Source organism: Magallana gigas, chromosome 6, assembly GCF_963853765.1.
Source record: "Magallana gigas chromosome 6, xbMagGiga1.1, whole genome shotgun sequence".
Classification (NCBI taxonomy): Eukaryota; Metazoa; Mollusca; class Bivalvia; order Ostreida; family Ostreidae; genus Magallana; species Magallana gigas.
In genome coordinates, this window is record NC_088858.1 from 53147051 (window position 1) to 53169034 (window position 21984).

General features: G+C 34.2%; 3 protein-coding genes across 3 annotated transcripts in view; 2 read left to right on the forward strand and 1 right to left on the reverse strand.

Moving 5' to 3' along the window:
• The window catches only part of LOC105342590 (DET1- and DDB1-associated protein 1), a 46956-nt gene that overhangs the window by 865 nt on the left and 24107 nt on the right, over positions 1-21984 (forward strand). The window lies entirely within an intron of this gene.
• Positions 13129-17241, reverse strand: LOC105342585 (tRNA modification GTPase GTPBP3, mitochondrial). The gene is made up of 9 exons (XM_011449580.4): positions 17079-17241; positions 16334-16573; positions 15968-16103; positions 15701-15854; positions 15141-15213; positions 14697-14840; positions 14407-14572; positions 13873-14259; positions 13129-13536 (listed from the first exon to the last, which is right to left on the reverse strand). The coding sequence occupies exons 1-9, from the start codon at positions 17185-17187 to the stop codon at positions 13302-13304; spliced, it is 1644 nt and encodes a 547-aa protein (XP_011447882.4). The 5' UTR covers positions 17188-17241; the 3' UTR covers positions 13129-13301.
• LOC105342586 (tripartite motif-containing protein 2) lies at positions 17484-21415 on the forward strand. The gene is made up of 2 exons (XM_011449581.4): positions 17484-17670; positions 19475-21415. Exon 2 carries the CDS (start codon positions 19480-19482, stop codon positions 21169-21171), a length of 1692 nt encoding a protein of 563 aa, XP_011447883.3. The 5' UTR covers positions 17484-17670; positions 19475-19479; the 3' UTR covers positions 21172-21415.

The window sequence follows — 21984 nt, forward strand, 5'->3', positions numbered from 1 at the left end:
CGAAGGGTTTTTCAGTGTGCTATAAATAGTACGATTTTAAGGTTCAAATTCTAATCGAAACTTTTGTCGCCATTCTTATCTAAAGGTTTCTAAGTGGGCTAAAAATAGTAGGAGCTTTATGATTAAAATTGTTATCGGAACCTCTATTGCATTCAGTATAATGTAGAAAAGAAACCTTTGAAAATAATTTACATTTTTTCATCTGCAGAAAATGTATGCCGACCAGGAAAGGTGTTTGTCATTGTATGCTGGGTTGTGTCACAAAATAGGAACCCAACAACAGGTGGCTTACAGAAGAGCCATGGTTGACATTGCAGAAAAATTGGTAAATGGAGTAACACACCGTAATCAAAGTAAATCTATGCAGAATGGTAGTCAACGAGAAGGATTCAGATTAACTGGGTCAGATTTTGACATGATGCATTGGGAAGATAACGTCCGAGTGATCTGGGACTTCTCACAGTCTAAGTTTTACAACAAAATCAGACTGGGGTTGCTTCTCTGTGACAGTTCTGAGAGTCCACCAGGATACACTTTACTTATGTTACTATACACGGTCGCTAGTGATAATGTATTTGACGCAACGGTTTTAAAGAGCAACGGGGTAATTTGTATATCAAGTTCTAAGTACAGAGAGGTAGTACGTCCCTTTTCTTATCCAAACTCCAAATCGCACGGACCATGTAGAAGTGGGGTACTTGAAGGAACATTTAAATACGACGAAGCCTATGCTTTCTTCAGTGCTTTTTGGCCTCCCTCTGCCTCCATATGGAAAGACAGAAGTCACTCATGGCCTTCGTCCGAGGTGGTCAACAAAATTATAAAAAATGGATGCCATGTTGTAGCAATAGGCCACAAACTCGGAAAGCATTCAGACGATGAATGGAGAATTTCTTTCTCTCTGGCTGAACTCCAGCTTGTGAACTCAATGAATCACACACAGTTCTTGACCTATGGTTTGCTGAAATTGTTCTTGAAGAAAACAATTAATAAAGGATTAAAGGATGAAGATGAACTTTTGAGTTCCTATCACATAAAAACAGTCATGTTTTGGGCGATTCAAAAAAATACACAGCATGATTGGTGTCCACAACATCTCCTGGCCGGTTTCTGGATGTGTTTTAAACTCCTTCTTAAATGTATATATGATGGAACTTGTCCTAATTTTTTTATCCCACAAAATAACTTGTTTTTGACCAACATTCATGGTGCTGCACAAAAAAATTTATTCAAGCAACTGTATGGAATGTATGAGAAGGGTATAGAATGCCTGCTACAAAGGCACCCATTTATAACCTATATCACTGGTAACCCCCGTAATTCTAGACTTACGGTATGTTCCGATGAACATAATTTGATCCCTGAAGCTGAGTTTGATGTGAATTTGTTTTATGAGATACACAGAAATGATTCACTACACCTATCAGATCTACAGCACTGCTATTATGCCTTAAACACAGTGGCACAGTTGATACAATCGCCTCTTACAAAATATGAAATTCTCGTGTTACAGAAATGTACGTCTTCTATCATTCAGTCTACAGCTTTTACGCTTCAAAACTTGTACAGTAACACAGAATCCAACAAACAGGTTTATTATGCGGACAAAATATGCTGCAGCCTGTTGAAATTAGCAACAAAGTTTGGGTTTGTTTCTGACATGTTGTTCATTGCCATGTATTATTACAAAACCTCTAGATTCAGCAAAGCTTTATCTGTAATTAAGAAGACAAAGGTCAAGCTAGCACAGCGATATATAATAAAAGACTTGAATGTAGACGAAGAAAGGTACACTAAAGCTGTAGGGGGACAGTCCTGGTCTAAAAAGATGAAAAAGACGGTTGCACTACATATCAAAATTGAATGTGGCATACGTTACATTGATGAGTTAGTACCCGAACAACAGAGTAGAGAAACAAGTTTGCCATTTTTGATTGTATCACCCTTCATATTGTTACACATGTTAGAGTTTTTGAGCTCCAGACATGTTGACAAAATGAGAGCACAAACAGCTCTAGATGAGTTAAAGATTACCGTCCACCATGATCAGAGCCAGTTAGTTTACTACAGCGACATTTCCTGGGAGATCCTGGGGATCTGTGAACAGAAAGCAGGAAACCTCCAGGCTGCCCTGTACTCATACCAACAGTCACTTAGGCAAGATCCCCACAATGGTATACAAACTGCTACCAGACGGAGAATTCAGGATATACGTTCTTCTTAACAACTAAGAGACATGTCTTGGGAGATCCTGGGGATCTGTCAACAAATCACAGGGAACCTATAGGCTGCCCTGAACTCATACCAACAGTCACTCATACTCGCAAGATCCCCGCCAAAATGGCAAACAAGTTCAATTCAAGCTAACCATTTTATTTAGATAAAAAGCCTCAAAAACATAAAAGCATATGCTACATTTATTTTTGTATGATCATGACAATGATGATGATAAAGAAATGAAGATTTTTGTTTGGTATCATGTTTATATAAATGTATATATAGCATCTATCAATATTTGTGCGTTGCTTTTATATTTCTAATAATGTGCAATGCTATTATAATATATTTCTAAGACTTCTATTTTGCGCTTTTCATTTCCTGATAAATATAATTTAGAAACCTGAGTAGGCCTATGCCGCATTAATAAAAAAAAAATGCAATAATTAACAAAATAAAGTTATTGATCATATTTCTTGTCTTGTGTGTGTGACAAATACATTCAATACGTAATATAAAAAATGATATTTAGAAGAGATAAAGAGAATTATATATATATATATATATATATATATATATATATATATATATATATATATATATATATATATATATATATATATATATATATATATATATATATAAAAGATACACGGTTATAAGCTGAGATATAAAAATAACCAACGACACGAACAATAAATTAAAATATTGTCAAATTTTCGGGACAACCCGTCTCTTCTTCAGGACAACAAAATATAAACTACATTTGAAAGAAGAAAAACATCTACAAAACTACACTAAACAAAAACTTAATAATATATAAATACTAAATAATATATAAAACACCGGATCGGAACGTGGCAACTACATGTTTTTGTTATACTTTCATGTTAAATACTGAAATCTGATTGGTTAAGACGCAGTTAATAATATTTACTATTACCCTCAGCGTTAGCAACGCACTTGGCAACGGGTAACATTAAAAAATGTTACATGCGCGAAAATTATGCGCGTACGGTTTGCTGTAGAATTCACGTTATTCCTATATAAAAGCAGTAAAATTTTCTTAAAATTTTTTAAAAAGACATTCAGTATAACAAAATAAATAGTGCCTGTTTGGGAGGATAACAGTTGAAATTGACACCCCTCGAAAACCATTGTCAACCTCCGCTTCGCGTCGGTTGACAATGGTTTTCTCGGGGTGTCAATTTCAACTGTTACCCTCCCAAACAGGCAGGATAACAGTTGAAATTGACACCCCTCGAAAACCATTGTCAACCTCCGCTTCGCGTCGGTTGACAATGGTTTTCTCGGGGTGTCAATTTCAACTGTTACCCTCCCAAACAGGCACTATTTATATAGTATTAAAGATTTCAAGCCCGAGAAAGAAAAATCCCGTCCGACGCAGCGGACGGTCTCTGTAGAAGTGCTGAAAGATAACGCGAACGATTTAATTTCCTAATTGGGGGTTGCTGTTAGTTAAGTTGTACATGTACTAGTAAGATAATTCGTAATGAAGGTTTGTAGGGAAGACAGGCTCTGTAAATGACTACATAAATATAAACACAAGAGTGTACAAACTAATGGGGGTTAAATAAAGATAATAAAATAGATAAAAACCAATTAAGAATAACAAAAAATAAAAAGAAAACAAAAAGAACCCGTACAAATTAAACCAATTAAGGAACGAGCTAATAAGTAGAATAATTAACGTGAATGATAGTTTGTACATGGAACTAAAAAGATGGTGATATTGCTAAGAAAAAAAATCAGAATTTAGTTGATGTTCATTTTGGTGAAGTGACTTAATTTGTTCATGCCGTTAGGGCGGAATGACTTCACGTCTATGCATCCAATATATATATATACATATGATTATATATATATATATATGTATATATATATATATATATATATATATATATATATATATATATATATATATATATATATATATATATATATATATATATATATATATATATCAGGCTTGGGGCGAATTACATTGTAAAGTAATGCATTACATTACCATTACTTCATGAATTTGGGCATTGAATTACCATTACCATTACTTGATTTTCTTGAAGTAATGCATTACATTACCATTACATGAGTAAAGTAATGCATTACCATTACCATAACTTTTTTTTTAAGTAAAGCTAATAAAGAGTTTATGCAAATGTTATAAATATACAACATTCTCTAACATATCTACAGCTTCATGCTCAGTATCAGGTTCAAATTCAATGAATAAACAGAGTCATTCTTTATTTGCTCAATATATAATCATATTGTGGCAATATGAACAACATATTACATAAGTAAAATGGTATTTATAGACATTTGGCATGATACAATATCAGATATGAAATAGAGACACAGGATAACATGCGTAACAAAAAACAATTTATGAAATAATGTTGCGGTTTTTAAAAGCTAAATATAGATATATCCCCAGATTACACAAATCTTTATAATTTTGGACACTTAATTTTATTAATTTATAAACAGATGATTTTTCCCAGCTAATTTCTTAATATATTTTATTCGCATTTCTTTTTACGGAGGACACTTTAAGACAAAAGATTGCTGTTGCACTTAATTAATGATCGAAGTTTCAAAGGGTTCATCTTTTAAATGCATCCACCTTCCGGTTTATACTAAATTAAATGTTTTGCAGGAGCAGTCAATGCTTGGACTGGAAAATACTGTTTGACGATCTTTATCTTAGGATATATTAAGTGCAATAATAAATGAAATACATAAATCTTGTATTTTCTATCAGTCCAAACTAATGTACAGTGAAATTTTAAATATACAAGAGAGAGAGATAGAGAGAGAGAGACAGAGAGAGAGAGAGAGAGAGAGAGAGAGAGAGAGAGAGAGAGGGGGGGGAGAAAGAGAGAGAAAATAAGTAAGATTATTTTCAAATAGGTTATAATAATGGAAGTGATATTGATTTTCATCATGGATGGACAGTGCATTCATTTTGCTTTTAAAGGTGCATGTCTGTCTCCTATTCTATTGTGACATAGCGAAGGGAAGGGGATTGGGGTGTTTAGCACTTCTTATAACAATAGATTGTTTTGGTACTTAGATTATCCGGGGGGCATAGTGTGTTGTTGACACATTTCTTATTGAAGTGCAAACTAATTGGAGTAAATTGTTTAAATGATTAAAAACTCTTAATAACAACACTCTTAAAAATGTTATGAAATTGTGCTGTTATCTTTAGTAATATAAACAATTCAAAAATGAATTTTAAAAACCTTTTTTGATAAAACATGTACAATTAAAACATTTTTTTCTCAATTAGAATTATTTCTTTCTTCTTTAAAAATAAATTTAATCAAATTCAATTTCAACTATTCATTTATTCATCACATTTTTAAAGTGAACATGCATTAATATGCATAGTAATGCAAAGTAATGCCATGTAATGCCAGCATTACACTAGATTTTAGAAAGTAATGCATTACATTAGCATTACTTGTAATGCTAATTTTGAGGCATTACACATTACTAGCATTACTTTGAAAACATGTAATGCATTGCAATGCATTACCATTACATTTAGCATTACCCCAAGCCTGATATATATATATATATATATATATATATATATATATATATATATATATATATATATATATATATATATATATATATACACACACACACACACACACACACACACACACACACACACACACACACACACACATGTATTTCATTGACCAGTAGAGCCACGTGGCTCATACGTACACAAAGTATAACATATGCAACAAAAATAAACCACCAGGAAAACGGAGGATGATTCTACAGTTTTAAAATGTTTGTGAAATAATCGTATAAAATTCATGAAATGAGTTAATATATATATAAATAGAAAATATATGACAGACAACATGATATGTTTGTTCGTTTGTGTAAGCAACATTTAATTACATTTTTATTTACTTTCTAGATGAAGATAAATTACTAATCTTGTTACTACCATAATGCACCAATCGTTGGAGAATCTTACTAAGTCATTTCTTTTACTACACGTTCTTTCGAGCTTTACATATTTTAAATATGACTTTATAAATTTTAAATATTCAGCAGGTACAAAATTCGGCCGTACAATTCCTTTAACTTAATTTTTAGCTCACCGAGACGAAGTCAGGGGGAGCTTATGCTATACCCTCGGCGTCGGCGTCGGTGTCGGCGTCGGCGTCGGCGTCCGGACCTGGTTAAAGTTTTTGTTGCATGTCCTGTATCTAAGCTATTACTTGTCCTATCTTCACCAAACTTGCATGGATGATGCATCTGGACCTACGTATGGACTTGAAAGACTTGGATGCTGAATCTGAGTCCTAAATTTCAGATGCTGGAGGAGGTTAAGGTTGTTGGAGCAGGTTAAAGTTTTTGTTGCAGGTGCCCTTTGATAGCAATATCTAAGTTACTGCAGGTCCGTACTTCACCAAACTTGCATGGATGGTGTGTCTTATGATACTGATGCACCAGACAGGCTTGAGTGCTGAATCTGAGCTATAGGTTTCAGATGCTGGAGGAGGTTAAGGTTTTTGGAGCAGGTTAAAGTTTTTGTTGCAGGTGCCCTTTGATAGCAATATCTAAGTTACTGCTGGTCCGTACTTCACCAGACTTCTATGGATGGTGCGTCTTATGATACTGATGCACCAGACAGGCTTGAATGCTGAATCTGAGCCATAGGTTTCGGATGCTGGAGGAGGTTAAGGTTTTCAGAGCTGGTTAAAGTTTTTGAAACAGGTGCCCTCTGATGATTATATCTTAGTTATTGCTTGTCCTAACTTCACCAGACTTCCATGGATGGTGCGTCTTATGATACTGATGCACCTGACAGGCCTGAATGCTGAGTCTGAGCCATAGGTTTCAGATGCTGGATATGGTTAAGTTTTTTGGAACAGGTCACATGTTTAATAAATGATAGTACTATTTCAAACTTGCATAGTTGACTAAACTGTAATATGAATGAATCACAGAGGAAGCTTCAGATGCATTGATCTCCATTATCAAGGATGCTAAAAAATATATCTTAGTTATTACAGGTCCTAACTTCACCAAACTTGAATGGATGGTGTGTCTTATGATACAGATGCACCTGACAGGCATGGATGTTGAATCTGAGCCATAGGTTGCGGATGCTGGAGCAGGTTAAGTTTTAATTGCTAGTGCCCTCTAATGATGATATCTTAGTTATTACTGGTCTGAACTTCACCAAACTTGCATGGAGATGCGTCTTATGTATACTGATGCACCTGACAGGCTTGAATGCTGAATCTGAGCCATAGGTTTTGGATGCTGGATGAGGTTAAGTTTTTTTTGGAACAGGTCACATGTTTTATAGATGATAGCTTGCATAGTTGATTTAACTATATTATAAATGAAACGCAGAGGTTGCTTCAGATGCAGAGCCTGATCTCCATTATCAAGGATGTTAAAGAAATCTCCTACCTCACTTAAACCTGCTTGATAGAAAGATGAGGTTGTTAAATGATATAACATGATTCCTATGATAAAGTATTGTATGATATGAAACACTTTTGTTTAATATGATACAATATAATATCATATGTTATATTGTAAAAAGTTATGTGATACGATATGATATTGTATCAATTTTTTTGATATTTTATGATATTATATTGTATCATGATATTGTTTTGTATAGTTTTGTATATTATGATACAATATTATATTGTATCATACGATATTGTATAATATGATATTGGTTTCTGTAATTTACAATTATATCACGGAAAACTGTATTAAATGATATTGTAATATTATATATTATCGTATCATACGATATTGTATAATATGATATTGGTTTATATGATATATTATTGTATCATATGATACAATATGTATGTATAATATTATACAAATATTGACTGGGGTTGAGGGCAACATTGATTATATTAGCCCCCGAGGGACAAAATATTGCCCGACGCGAAGCGGAGGGCAATATTTTCGCCCCAAGGGGGCTAATATAATCAATGTTGCCCGAAAACACAGTCAACATTTGTTTTGTTATATGAAGAAACAAACCAAAATTTAAGAAAGTAATTGAAAACAGATCGCCGTAATTTTCTCAGCTCAACAAAGAATTCACGAATTCAAATTTGTGCAAAGTTCATTTCCAAAATATCCTCAGCATCAAACGGTCAATGGTGAATTAACATACAGTTGTTCTACCTGATTTTACTTCACAGTAAATCCTTATATCCGTTATGATAGCAAACCGTCGCATTGCGCGTCCGTTGTTTACTTGCCTTGACTGACTGTCTATTATGACGTCACCTTGTTTTGGAGTCGCGAAGAGTTATTTACGTCATCGTTTACGAATCAACAAATCAGAGGCGATTATTTGAAATAGAGGGAATGTTCTCTACATATTATTCCTAGCCGGTCAATATCAAAAAAATATTGACCGGTCAATATTTTTCGGACGCGCTAATATTACAGTTATTGACTATTTGTCTATATAGAGTTATATAGTGAGAATATACTACTGAATATAACAATGTATTATATAATATTTTACTTTATCACATTATATTGTATCATTTGATATGATACAATGTTATATCAAATTATACAGGATCATATGATACAATATCATATTATGTATCAAATATTATACAATATATAATAATGTTGTATTATGTGATCAAATACAATAAGGTTTAACACAATACAATGTCATTTCATATTTACAATATCATCTTTGTTTATTACAGTATTTTATTGTATTATATGATATATATTGTAAGTATGATAGGATGCAATATTTAATTTTATATTATTATATTGATTAATATATGAACATATGATTACCATACAATTTTTTAACAGATGATATATGATTTTGTGTCAAAACAGAATCCATGAATATCCAAGATCATAAAGTATGATTTTCATATAATATGATGAAGGTGATCTCATAGGGGTGATGCCTCGTCTCGGTGAGCTTTGTAATCTGTGATTACCTATGTTAAGGTCTATGTGCCGAAATTATTCAATCATAGAAATTTCAAAATATAAAACTAGGTCTTAAGGAAGGATCTTTTCTGGTTTTCGACTTGTCAGACGTAAATTTGATTAAATGTTCATTAAATCAAGATGAAAGGAAAAAAATAGTATATGTTTTTTTTCTTTTTTACTATCGTTCAACTTGGCAAATAAATAGAAATTAATGTTTAGAATCTTACAAGGACTATATTTTTGGCGGAATATCGGCGTCGGATAATATCACATTCAGAATTGCTGTAGAATAATGAGTCTGTTTTAGCATTTTTATTACAATGACATTAATGTTGGATTTTTTTTTAACTAATGTGAACTAATGTTATATGATACTTGGGTTTCAGAATTTGTTTTTAAAATAAGATTTGCCTATCAAATTACATTTTTATAACCTTTTTAAAGCGCCCATTCTATACACTGATTTGTGTAAAAAAATCACTGAAATCAGTTTTTCTCTCATTAAATGGGCAATATATTACTTTTTCTGTCAATTTATATCTTTATATAAAGTCTTCATAATACGTAAAAATCAGAAATATTTTAATATTGGAAGCATAAAAAATTAATCAAAATATTTTCATAATTTAAGAAAATTAGAGGAAATGGAGGCTAAGTCATATCAATTTTAGTTTTCAATATCTATTCCAATTAAGTAGTATAAGCTGATTGAAATTCTGATATTCTATCATTTCACTGAAGAAAAGAATCTTCATATCTTAAACAGATGTCTACATAACTGCAAAGAACTACATTAATTTTTTTTTTTTTATAATTTTTATCATCCGTTACGTTGAAGAAAAAGGTAGTGGGCTTCAACTGACCTTTATGCAATAACAAGGAAGTCAAATTTGATTAAACCGATAGAGTCATTTGATTATATGATCTGCTTAACTGTGTCAAAATTTCATGAATTTCTTATTATAAGAAGTATGTTTGATAACGAGAAGAATCCTTCCTTAAATACGTTGAATTTTTATATTTTTTTTTTCAGGGATGAAATTGAGACTTTATCTTTCTAAATCTCTCTAAATTAAGTTAGGCAAACTGTATAATCTCTGTACGTAGATTCTTGTTGGAAGTAAAAACGTTGAGTCTGACAGCAAGACTGATATAACCGGTATTTTGTATATTATAGGCTAGCATTGAATGATTTATTTTTGACGTCGTCGTGTCCATAACTGCCGCCAGGTGAGCAGACAAATTGAATAACGCGCGTTAGCGCGTACTGATAATTTGTCTGCTTACCTGACGGCAATTATGGACACGACGTCAAAAATAAATCATTTAATACTTATATTTACATTGTCTTACTGATGAAATTAATTATTTACTTAAATAACTCGATATAAATTGCAGATAACGGAGGGTGTAAATTAGTAACAGCAAGAACAGCTGTTTATAAAACCGGTTTAAACTGGTTATCTAATAGACTGTTGATATGAGATTGACGAGCATGAAAATATAATCCATGAAAAATAACTCTTAAAATTTTGCTTTTACTAATAAAGTCAACTAATTTGTTCAATAACTGTAAAACATTGTGTTTTGACAACATTTATAAAATATATTTTTTCACCGATAACATAGAAATCACTGTTTGAGAACTACTTATGTAAATTACTTGTAAATTCATACGCAGTGAATAGGTGTTGCATTTAGAGACACTTAAACGTCACTGAATTTAATGGAAAAACATAGTAGATTGTAAATATTGTATATTTTATCAGGTCTTAACTTACCTACAGTACAATACACTTGCTGAAGAAGATATTGCATATTGTCGTTTTTGTATTGATTAATATCTATTATAAGTGAAGGCTGAAGATCATTATTCCATCATGCACTGTTCTCAGGAACCATTTAACCAGATAGTGGGACTGTGAATCCTATTCAACCTGTTCAAATTCATTTGACTTTCTGACAGCATTTTAAGGGTGCTGGTAACTATGCTACGAATAATATCCTTTGGTACTTGCACTTCATAATAACAATATGCACCAACTAACAAAACAATAATTAATTTTTTTTTTTTTTTTGCATTTACTGTAGGGCTGAAAATATTTTCAATCTTCAACGTTCATCTTCAACCACATCTTTCTTAAAAAATTCTGGAGTTTTTAATCTGACAAACAGTTTGACCTAGATGTTACACAACTCGATATTAAGTATCTTATCTAGTAACGAACTAACACTCGATTAATAATTCACATGTATATTGTAAACATAAACTTTTTCGTGCAAAGTTTGAACGCAAGAATAAATAACATTCAGCTATATATAAAAAAAAAAAAGCTACAGTATTGTCTCCTCATTCGCCAAGTTTAATTGAAATAATTTCAAAATATTACAAAATCTGTTGTACCTGTAAACTGTATTATCCAATGTTAGCAGAAAAAATTGAAGATTTAACACAAAAAATAATAATACCAAATACCGGTACATGCTTATCTAACAAAGTAAAGAAATAGGCACAGAATAATCAAATAAACCTGTGAGAACTACCCAAAACGGGAAACTGTGGACAAGCCGCCATCGTGATTCTACTTCCACGAGATTTTAAAAGAATATTCCATTTATACTTATAAGTTAAAAGTATCACATTTTTTTGGACAAAAAAGTAAATATAGTAAAAGTAAATATATATAGCCATTTTCCCACTAAAATAGACGAAAGACTGACGTAATTTTATGTACAAAGTTATGTATCAAATTATTTTATTATAGTGTGTCGTAAATTTTTATATAACGATACATATTATTGACCAAAAATTACAAACCATATTGTATTTGCATACCTTTTATATAGAAAGACAGCGATCATTTCCTTTGTCTTCAGTTATAACATTAAGAAATTGTAAAGTTAATGAAAAATGAAATTCTGAATGGGATATACAATGTATCATAAAAATCAGTAAATCGAAAAAATGGAAGTTTAATTGTACTGGCGTTATTTGTGACTCTTATGTTTTTATCAAAGTACAATATTTGAATGTTAAGGTATTCAATGTATAATGAAGGGATATTGAACAATTTTGAATCATTTTAACATAGTTAAATATTTATTGCTAGATAACTATGAAAGTGAAATGAAACAAATTCACATAACAGACAACATGTAAGAAGCCGGTCATTTTGCACCTCAAATTTTTTTAAAGAGTTACCTCCCCTTGATGGAAAAAGAAAATTTTTAATTTTGTCAAAATATCTGCGGTAAATGATTCATTTTATTTCATATTTTGATAAAAAGAAAGTTTATGCATGTATTAACCAAGAGAGTTTTACGAATTATAAGTTACTTTTTACAATATCTTAATGAAACATACGCTGCCCATAGACTTCAATGCAAAATTCAAGGTGTAATTAGTTGGACAATAATTAAAATTTTGAAAATTCCTTTGGTGGAGCATTTTTATTTGATAAAACCTTCAAAATGATATCAAATGATTAAGCAAATCGAACCATTCATTTATTAGGTACAAAATGTAGTCGTTGTACATCGAATACCTTAAGTATTACACCTTCAACATTTCACTCGCCCTTTTTAAAGCGCTAAGCATAGCTCAGCGCTTTATTGTCGTTAGACTTCTACTTCCGGTGCAAGGAATAACCGCCCCCTATGAACAGAAGTTTACATCATTTAAACTGGTTAGGGAACCAGTTTCAGGAGCTGCACGGGCTAGTACGGGCTACTGTGAATTTGATGTACAGGGCTTACATACATCATTGCAGGGGCTGCCACGCAGTGATGAGGAAATATATCGCGTATACAGAAACTAAAATGTTATATACATACATGTATATCTTTTACAAACAGAAGCTGGGTTAGCGCTTTTCAGTACTATGAGTACTTTGATTTAATTTTCACCCAAAAGACTGTTTGTCAATGGGTGAACTCACTAAGTATCCCTTTCTTTCACATGCCAACCTCAGGCTTTAACTTGCAGAACACATTGTTATAAATGTTTGTATTATCAAACAGTATCTGTGTTGAACATTGGAAGTAAAATATACAATATTTCACAATGGTTAAATTTATTTTCCAATACAGAAGTCTTTAAATATGATATCCAATATATCTTCAGTTGTTATTCGACCCGTGATTTTTCCAATGTCAAAGAGAACTTTTCTCAGACTCTGGGCAGCCAATACAACATCTCCCAACTCCATGTATTTTTTGTAGTTTTCAAGGTGACCTTGGCATTTTTCAAGGTGAAATCGGTACCTGGCTTGTGTTAAGCTTGGACTACCAGCTAAAGGGTTGCCACATCTGTGAAAAAATAAAGATATAGGAAAAATAATTATAACACGTCCGTGTATAAAAAAGGATCTTGCAAATGGGATCTATAATAACATAACATGTATAACCTATAATGTTGTGTGATTTAAATTATATTAAAACTACCTGACTGAAAACAATTTGGAGCTCAAAGAAGTATCCTTTGCTTGTCTTATAAATACATATACTGAGAGAGAGAGAGAGAGCTTGGGCATCTATTCTAGAAATAGCTTTGTTTCAAAATTATTTGATGGATCATGTTTCCTTTGGCAACAACTTGAATTTTTTGGAACTGATTTAAAAGGATGTCATAGAGCAAATGCTTACACATGAGCAAGTCTCCGCTGTAGAACTTTCAGGAATTCCTCCATGCCATGACCAGAGGTACAGGACAAGTGACACACAGACAGACACCCTTTCTTCTGTACAATGTCTTCTATGAAGGCAAGATCTACATCACTTATCAGATCACATTTGTTCAATACCACAATTAATTCACCAACGTTCGAGATAAAATTAGCATCATCTTGTAGGTCACCGTCTTTTGTGACTGTCTGTACATTAACAGGTGAAACAGTGTTTTGTTGTAGTCTTGAAACAAGTCCAATGTCCTTTAGATGGTTAATCATAATGTCATCTATGGAGTGTGTTTGGAGAAGATGAACAAATTCTGTTGCTTCTATAACAAGGACCTTTATGTCTGCTTGCTTAGCTCTGAAAACAGATTGAAGTAAATCATAAACAAAGTTATGAAAAATACAAGAAATAAGAAATCTTCCATTTTTCTGGTGAGAAAATATATATTATATATTCTACACAGAACCTCAGAGCCTTCTCAATGCATACATTCCTACATGTTACCTTTGTAGAGCCCTGAAGACCCCCTCCTTTTCAACGAAATCCTCTGTTTCCCGTAGGCCGGCGGTATCACTCAGCAGGACTGGGTATCCCCCCACATTGAGGGCAGTCTCTACGATGTCACGAGTAGTTCCGGGGATAGGAGAAACAATAGCCGCAGGCCTCTGACCTACTCAATTACAAACAAAAATAACACAATAACAACAAAAGAGAGACACATAATGACAAAATATGAATTACTCATTTTCAAAGTAAAACTTGAGAGTTGGTATGTTGTATTCACACAAACTCACAAAGGCTGTTTAGCAGGGAGCTTTTGCCTACATTAGGCCTGCCCACAATCACAACATGGACGCCTTCCCTCAGCCTCTCCCCCCGGCGATGATCCGACAGGTGCGTAGTTATCTCTGTCCACAACCTGTCCACCTCAGCTGTCACTACCTCCATAAATAACACGGTGTACAGTTTCAATTGTATATCAAGTTAAAATATTATAGTTTAATTGAAATTATGAATTTCTTTACTTAAATTTCCCCCCTTTTTTTAATTCTTAATATTTGGGGTACATTCATTGACTTATTGATATCAGGTTTAAGAGAAAACAAAATTCAGGTTTTGATTTTATTATTAAATTACCTTGACTTGGTTATATTAGGAAATATGTAATAATCAAATCATGACATTCTGTAGATTTTGTGATATCTGAATTCCACATTCTATTTTATGAATTCACTCACCTTCACAAAGCAGGTCTTCCTCTAGTGTGTCACTCTCAGAAAAGTCAATGAACGCCTCAACATTGGCAACAGCCTGCAGTGATAAAAGATAACACACCAATGTTTAGAGCTGTGTATGGGTAAATCAAGGAATATATGTTATCTCTCTTTTTGATTGGATTATTTCTAACAGTACACTCGATGGAAAAAATATTTTTTTCAAAGTATACAGAGAAAGTATGCAATAGACACTGACCAAAAATTGCTGTGAAATCATTTCATTGTTGGGAAAAATTACCATGCAAATAGGTTCCTTTGGACAAAATTTTGTGTATAAAGTTCTTGGGAGGAACAAAAAGATTGCATTTCATTATTTATTTAGGGTGTAAACTTGTGGGCAAGGATAGCAACGAAATCAAAATTATTAATCATGAATTCTAACATGAATAGAGTATCCAACTTTACCAGAATGAGTTACAATGAATACTTTCACTTGACTTTACTTCCTAATGTATTCAGGTACCAGTTGCTACACCTCAACCAGAAGTCCCTGAATATCACTGCAGTGTCTGATAACACACCTTCATGGCCCGGTTTCTCCAGTCTGTGTACAATTTTCCAAGGTCCCCCTCCATCTGACGTAGAGCCTGCTTCCTCTGGACCTCGGTCTCAGCATGGATTAGGTCCCCTAATCCTTCAACCTCCGTCAAATCAAGCTTCCCATTCATAAAGGCTCTGAAACAACATGCACTCAAGTTCACTAAATAATTTATCCCCATCAAGGTTTTTTTTTTTTTAGAATTCACATCAGATATAAATATACATTCATGTTCACATATTGTAAAGACCTTTTGGTGAACTCCCCAGGTTCTGCGTGTCTGTAAGAGGGGAGTTTCCCCAGACTGGTAACCATGGCAGCAATCACTGCTGGTCCTCCGTGAACTTGGAATTCTACACAGTCCTCTCCAGTAAAACTTTCGGGTGCTGAAATCAAGTAATTACTGAAGCACACAAGCTTTGTTTGTGGAGTTATAACTAAAATGTAATTTAGTTTTTGGTGGCACAGATACCTTTCCCTTCTCTTTTGTAATTAGTATCCTAATCAATGCCTATAGCAATATTGCCTTATTTTGTTTGATTCTTTAATGTTAATACCACAATTAAAATATTATGTATTTTATTTTATATATTAAAATATTTTTCGTATCACTTACATGGGAACCAGATCACCAGGCCCCTGTCTATGGGCTCCTTGGTATCAGTATCTCTAATTCGTCTCAGCTGAGTTGACTTTGGGGCTGGGAAGCGTCGAAATGAGCACATCTGATGAATAGACTCCTTGGCTTGAGGACCGGATACTCGGATAACTGCCACACCACATTTACCCTGACCAGAGGACAGAGCAAATATTGTGTCTCCTCCCTGTGTGTGGACTGCCCTCTGGCAAGGGAGCTCTGAAATGCACACGTTAGAGGGCTTGATTTATTGATAAACTGAAAAGTGCTGAGATAGCCATTCTTACTACTGCTATCGTCCCTTTACTTGCCTCTGGTAGTCTTTTAAACACCATTACCAGCCCCGTAAAGTGAACTGGTGCAGTTTGTTTACATGTAAAAATTGCGACTCTCGGATCTCGATGTAAATTTAACAAACTTGATTTTTCCGAGGTCGGTAGCATGTTCCGGAGAAAGTCTGAGGCAAGTAAAGAGTAGATATCATTACATTGTAGTAAATAGCATGAAGGATTTAATGGTACTAATTGTGTTTTCACATAATTTGCGTATAAATATAGTTAATCAGTCCAAAACTAGCGCATATGTTTTTGTGCACAATAAATACACAATTTTTAATGGGTGGCACTGTAGCTCCCAGGTCGTCCATCCGAATTTTTTCAGACCGGGAGCTACAAACCTAGAGCTAGTTTGTTGTGTAAAACAATTTTTACACACGGAGATCTACCTAGTCTTGGTCTTAGCTCCAGACACAAGCGGGTGGTACATCTAGCAGAAATGGAATCAAGTACGCTCCCAGTGTGCAATAGGTTTCGGAAAATCCGATACCTTGACATAGTATGATTGCAAGCCAAATACACGTTTATCGTGTCGGAAATTGAAGATGCCGAGAAAATATGGAAAATAGACGTTAACAATAATAAGTTCCGAATTGGATTAAAATTTAACTCTTTTTGGACTGGACACATTTATCAGACCTGTTCATTGATACTTAGCAGTAAATTGTCTACCTCTTTTAATTAGTATATGTATCGTTATGATTTTTATAGTGATGATAAGATTTCTTTCTTAGTAAGTCTAGGTCATGTACTGATGTAGGTATAGGTATAGGTAACGTAAATAATATCCTCAATCTAAAAAGATTCAATAGACCCCATTTATTACAGTCGCTATATATAGAACACCTTACAGAGTATTTGCTGACTGGGCGGAGATATAGGGCTGCATTCTCCAGCCGTGTGCAGATGTCGACATCTCGCCAACTGCAGAAAAATATGGAGAGGGAGAGAGAGTCCGTAAGCAGGCGTGTCCAGTGATCGGTAAATATATATTTTGTTGAGTGTTATTTGTAATATCCACTGACTCTTTCTGCCATTAGATAGATATACTGATAGAGGCAGAAGTTCAGTATGTGCCTTATGCATGCTATGATCCATGATAAGCAATGCCAGTTACCCCGGTTGAGAGGTCAAACGTCCATGTGTAACGATATGTCAAGTGATATGCAATTTTAGTTGCGGCATGCAATGACAAGTTTAGCTTAAGATTAATTTATATCAATGTGTACAGAGAACCACTTTTATTCATCTATAAATAGAACAATTAATTGTGGTGGATCCAAAGTTTAGGCAATACAAGAGGTTGACATTGCATATAGAGAAACTGAGCATTTTTCAGCCATTCTTGGTCTGACCTGCAAGTGTGTAAAGAGAAGTGGGGAGAATTGGACTGTTTTTGATCAGGAATCTCTTGGAGTACATTGCTTTCCTTTCCGGGCTCTGGGTAGTGAGTTGATTCTTCAGTTCGTTCAGTAGAGTGGCTGGATTGGTATGCCAGAGGACCCTGGTTCAAACTCCAGCAAAGGCAATAAATGTCTCTTTTAGGGTACATTTTGTCTCAGTGCTTGAAATACTGTCTTACGGGTGAAATAGCTAGATAGTCTCTAGAACTTTGTGCAACAGGCACTGGCACATTGGTAGAGTTAAGGTCTCAAGGATACCAAGGATACTATTACTTATTTGGTTAGTTACTGACTCACTACGGAAATATATTGGGTTGATCAATCTCATAGATGGTGAGGCGAAATATATTTCCGTAGTGAGTCAGTAACTAACCTAATAAGTGTTTTGTTTTCCCGAGGACTATTGAGCGACATATTTATTCACAAATAGCGATGATCATGGCACAGACATGTACAAGATACCTAACATCTCTTCCAATTTAACTCTTTTAAACTCTTCAAAATTTTCAATCTCACCTTTCAAATACGCTTTAAAAATCTTTGCTTCACCCATGTTTACCTACAATGTTTTGTTGCTATTCTTTTTAAATGTTTTCTCCCTTTTCTCTGCAGAGATTTGAGCAAATTTCGACGCTGCCATTTTGTTCTGCTCTAGACAAAACAATGTGAGGTCAATATTCTAAGGGCAACTACTCTAATTTTAAAGAATTTCAAAGGGCAACTACTCCAAATACTTAAAGAACTTACGGCATGCGGTTTATGTATTAAATACTATGAAATGTCGAAATGATTAAGCGAAGCATCGACCAATGACGGCCATATTGCCTAATATTAATTCTCACAGAACAAATATAGAGATATATGAGGCAATCACGTGCTATGTTTAAACCAATGAAAATGTGACATTTCAGTCCAAGGGAAAACAAATTGTAGTAGAGTGTGATATAAGGCATTCTAACAATACTAGCTCTGGTTTGTTGGTTGTCCCTTATATCACAGCAGTAACACTGTCTGTCTCTGTCACATTAAAGAGACTCTACAGACTAACACAGAGTAAGCCTGGTGTTTATTTTTTTTTTTTATATAATATACACAATAATTTGGGTTTTTTTGTTGTATGCATATTTCCTTATTTCCAGGATAAGTTAGATACAATGTCATTGTCAAAACTTTTGATACTTTAAAGTAATATTGGACTCTTTTTATGTAGTACATGATCAATTTAGCACACTAATGGTGTGTTGTTCTAAGTTTTATATCGTATACACATGAGAGCAATGTGACCAAAGAGTTTACTTGTTTATAAGAAAATTTGCTGAGTAATGATGACATTTGTCTCAGATATTCTTGCTGATTTTGTTTTCTAATTATTTTTTTGATAGGTTGAATGACTTGGATCAGAATGAGTGCAGATAAAGGGTTAAACATGGCGCAGGACCCTGTTCGCTGCAGTCTGTGTCCCGAAGTTGTCGTAATTCACTGCGGAAGTTGTCAAGTTAACCTCTGTGCTCAGTGTTTGAGCACCCATATAGACAGAAATAAATCATTGAGGCATGAAATTGTACCCTACACATCACAACTTGTCAAACCAGAGGCAGAGATAGAGAAATGTCAGGATCACCCCAAACAGCAATGTGACCTCTTCTGTCAGGACTGTAGCGTCCCAATCTGCTCACGGTGTCTGACGGGAAACCATAAACGACACGGGGCAGTGGATCTAGAGGAAATCTGTGAAACAACTCGGAGCACCGTCAAGGAGGACTTGGAAGAACTGAGGAAGTTCAGAAAGGAATATGAGAAAGTTGTTGGGGAATCAAAGGAGGAGCTAGCCAAGTATATAGAGGAGAGTGACAAAGAGAGAGACTCCTTGAAGGAACTGGGGAAACAATGGCATCAAATGATTGACAAAGTTATAGATAAGGTGGGAAAAGATATGGATGAAATCATCCAAAGTGACACCAAATGCTTGCAGGACAACACTGACGAAATTCAGTCAGCCTTACAGGATGTGAAGGATTCAATTAAAGCCAACGAGGACATCTTACAAGATGACAGGTTCACACGGCTGCTTTCTTATGCCTCAAAGAATGATGCTTTTAGAATAATCCCAAGCAGACCAGCAATCAAAACAGCCAAAATAGTCCCAGTGAATGTGAAAGAGGGAGATATCATTCCAAAACTTATTCATTTTCAAAGATCCATTCGTACAAAACTGCCTGGGTATTCATTGAATAGAACTGGAAATGTTTCTTCAATATCCACAAAGTCACTTCTACCAGAGCCAGAACTGATAGCTACTGTAAAGACCAACTGTAAACAGTTGAAGGGGATCTGCCACAACGAGGATGATAGAGTTTGGATTTATGGAACAGATGAAATTTTGAGGGAAGTGGACATAACTGGCACTGTCCAGAATTGCATAACAGCAATCTCTAAAAACAGCCAAAAAGATATTGCGAAAAACAAGATGGGTGAAATTGTTTATTCTCATTTGTCTGATGAGTGTGTGAATATAGTTAGAGAGGGTAAAATCTCAAAGCTTTTAGATCTGTCGGGATGGATTCCATTTGGTGTCACTTTCAATGCAGACGATGATCTCATGGTTTGCATGAGAAGGGAAGATTACCAAGAAAGCAAGGTAGGAATTTTTTCCCAAGGAAAGCTGAAGAAAGAAATCCAATTTGATGAAACAGGTAAACCCCTCTTCTCAGCAAGCCGCAACAACATGTACATCAAAGAAAATGCCAACAAGGACATTTGTGTTTCAGACTGGAACGCATGTGCTGTCATTGTGCTGAAAAGTTCCGGAGAGCTCCGATTTCGTTACACAGGAAATCTGAGTCGAAGTTTTAAACAGTTCTACCCCCACGGAATTGTCACAGACAACTACTGTAGGATTCTAGTCGTGGACAGGAAGAATGATTGTCTCCATGTGATTGACCGTAACGGGAAGTTCCTGACCTACATCACATGTAGCCTGCAGGATCCGTACGTGCTGAGCATGGACCCCGATGAGAATGTGTGGGTGGGAGAGTATGATACAGGCTGTGTCAAGGTCATTAGGTACCTGGAATGTTGACAGCGATGACTATCACTAAACAGAGAGGTTGTCATGGAGACGCTAACATTTATTAGGGGGTATCCCCGGCATTGATTGTTTCAAGTACTAGCTTAACCAATAAACCAATGAATAGAACTTAAAATTAATTTAACCCATTTGTTCAAGTTTGAATTGCCAGACTGTAGTAATTTTAATTGCTGAATTTGAATTTTCGACATTGATAGCTCTGCTATATATACCAATAAATTGGATTCCAAATCAATTTTGAATATTCTATTATATCCAAAGGGATATATGTTCCTCTTGATGTATTAAGAGCATTTTCTTGTACCAGTACAACGTTGGACTTTTAGACAACATATTTATTTGTTTTTGAAAGGAATAAGGAATCATTCTTTGAGCATTTGAGGTAATAATTTTGGTCGGGGCATGGTTAAATCCAATAAAGCCCGTAGTTATCACCTCATAATATTCAAAGAATGATTCCTTATTACTTATAATTTCCAATTTGTACACTTTAAATTTATTAATAAACAACATTACTTTAAAACTACTATTTTTTATGTTGCATATGCTATGCTTTATTATGCGGCACAGCTAATATCGTTTTTCGGTTATGCTATAAGACACGCCCATTTGGTGTCACTCATATTTTGTGAAGTTATTGGGTTTTAGGGTTCAAAATTGATTGGTAATGTTATCACAGAAAAAAACAGTTGAAAATGTTGTCGATACACTGTATTAATGAGTCTTGTGATCATTCTTGCAATGGTTATAATTTTTGGGGAAAGAAAATTGCAACATAATGCATTTTGTTATGTTTTCATTCAA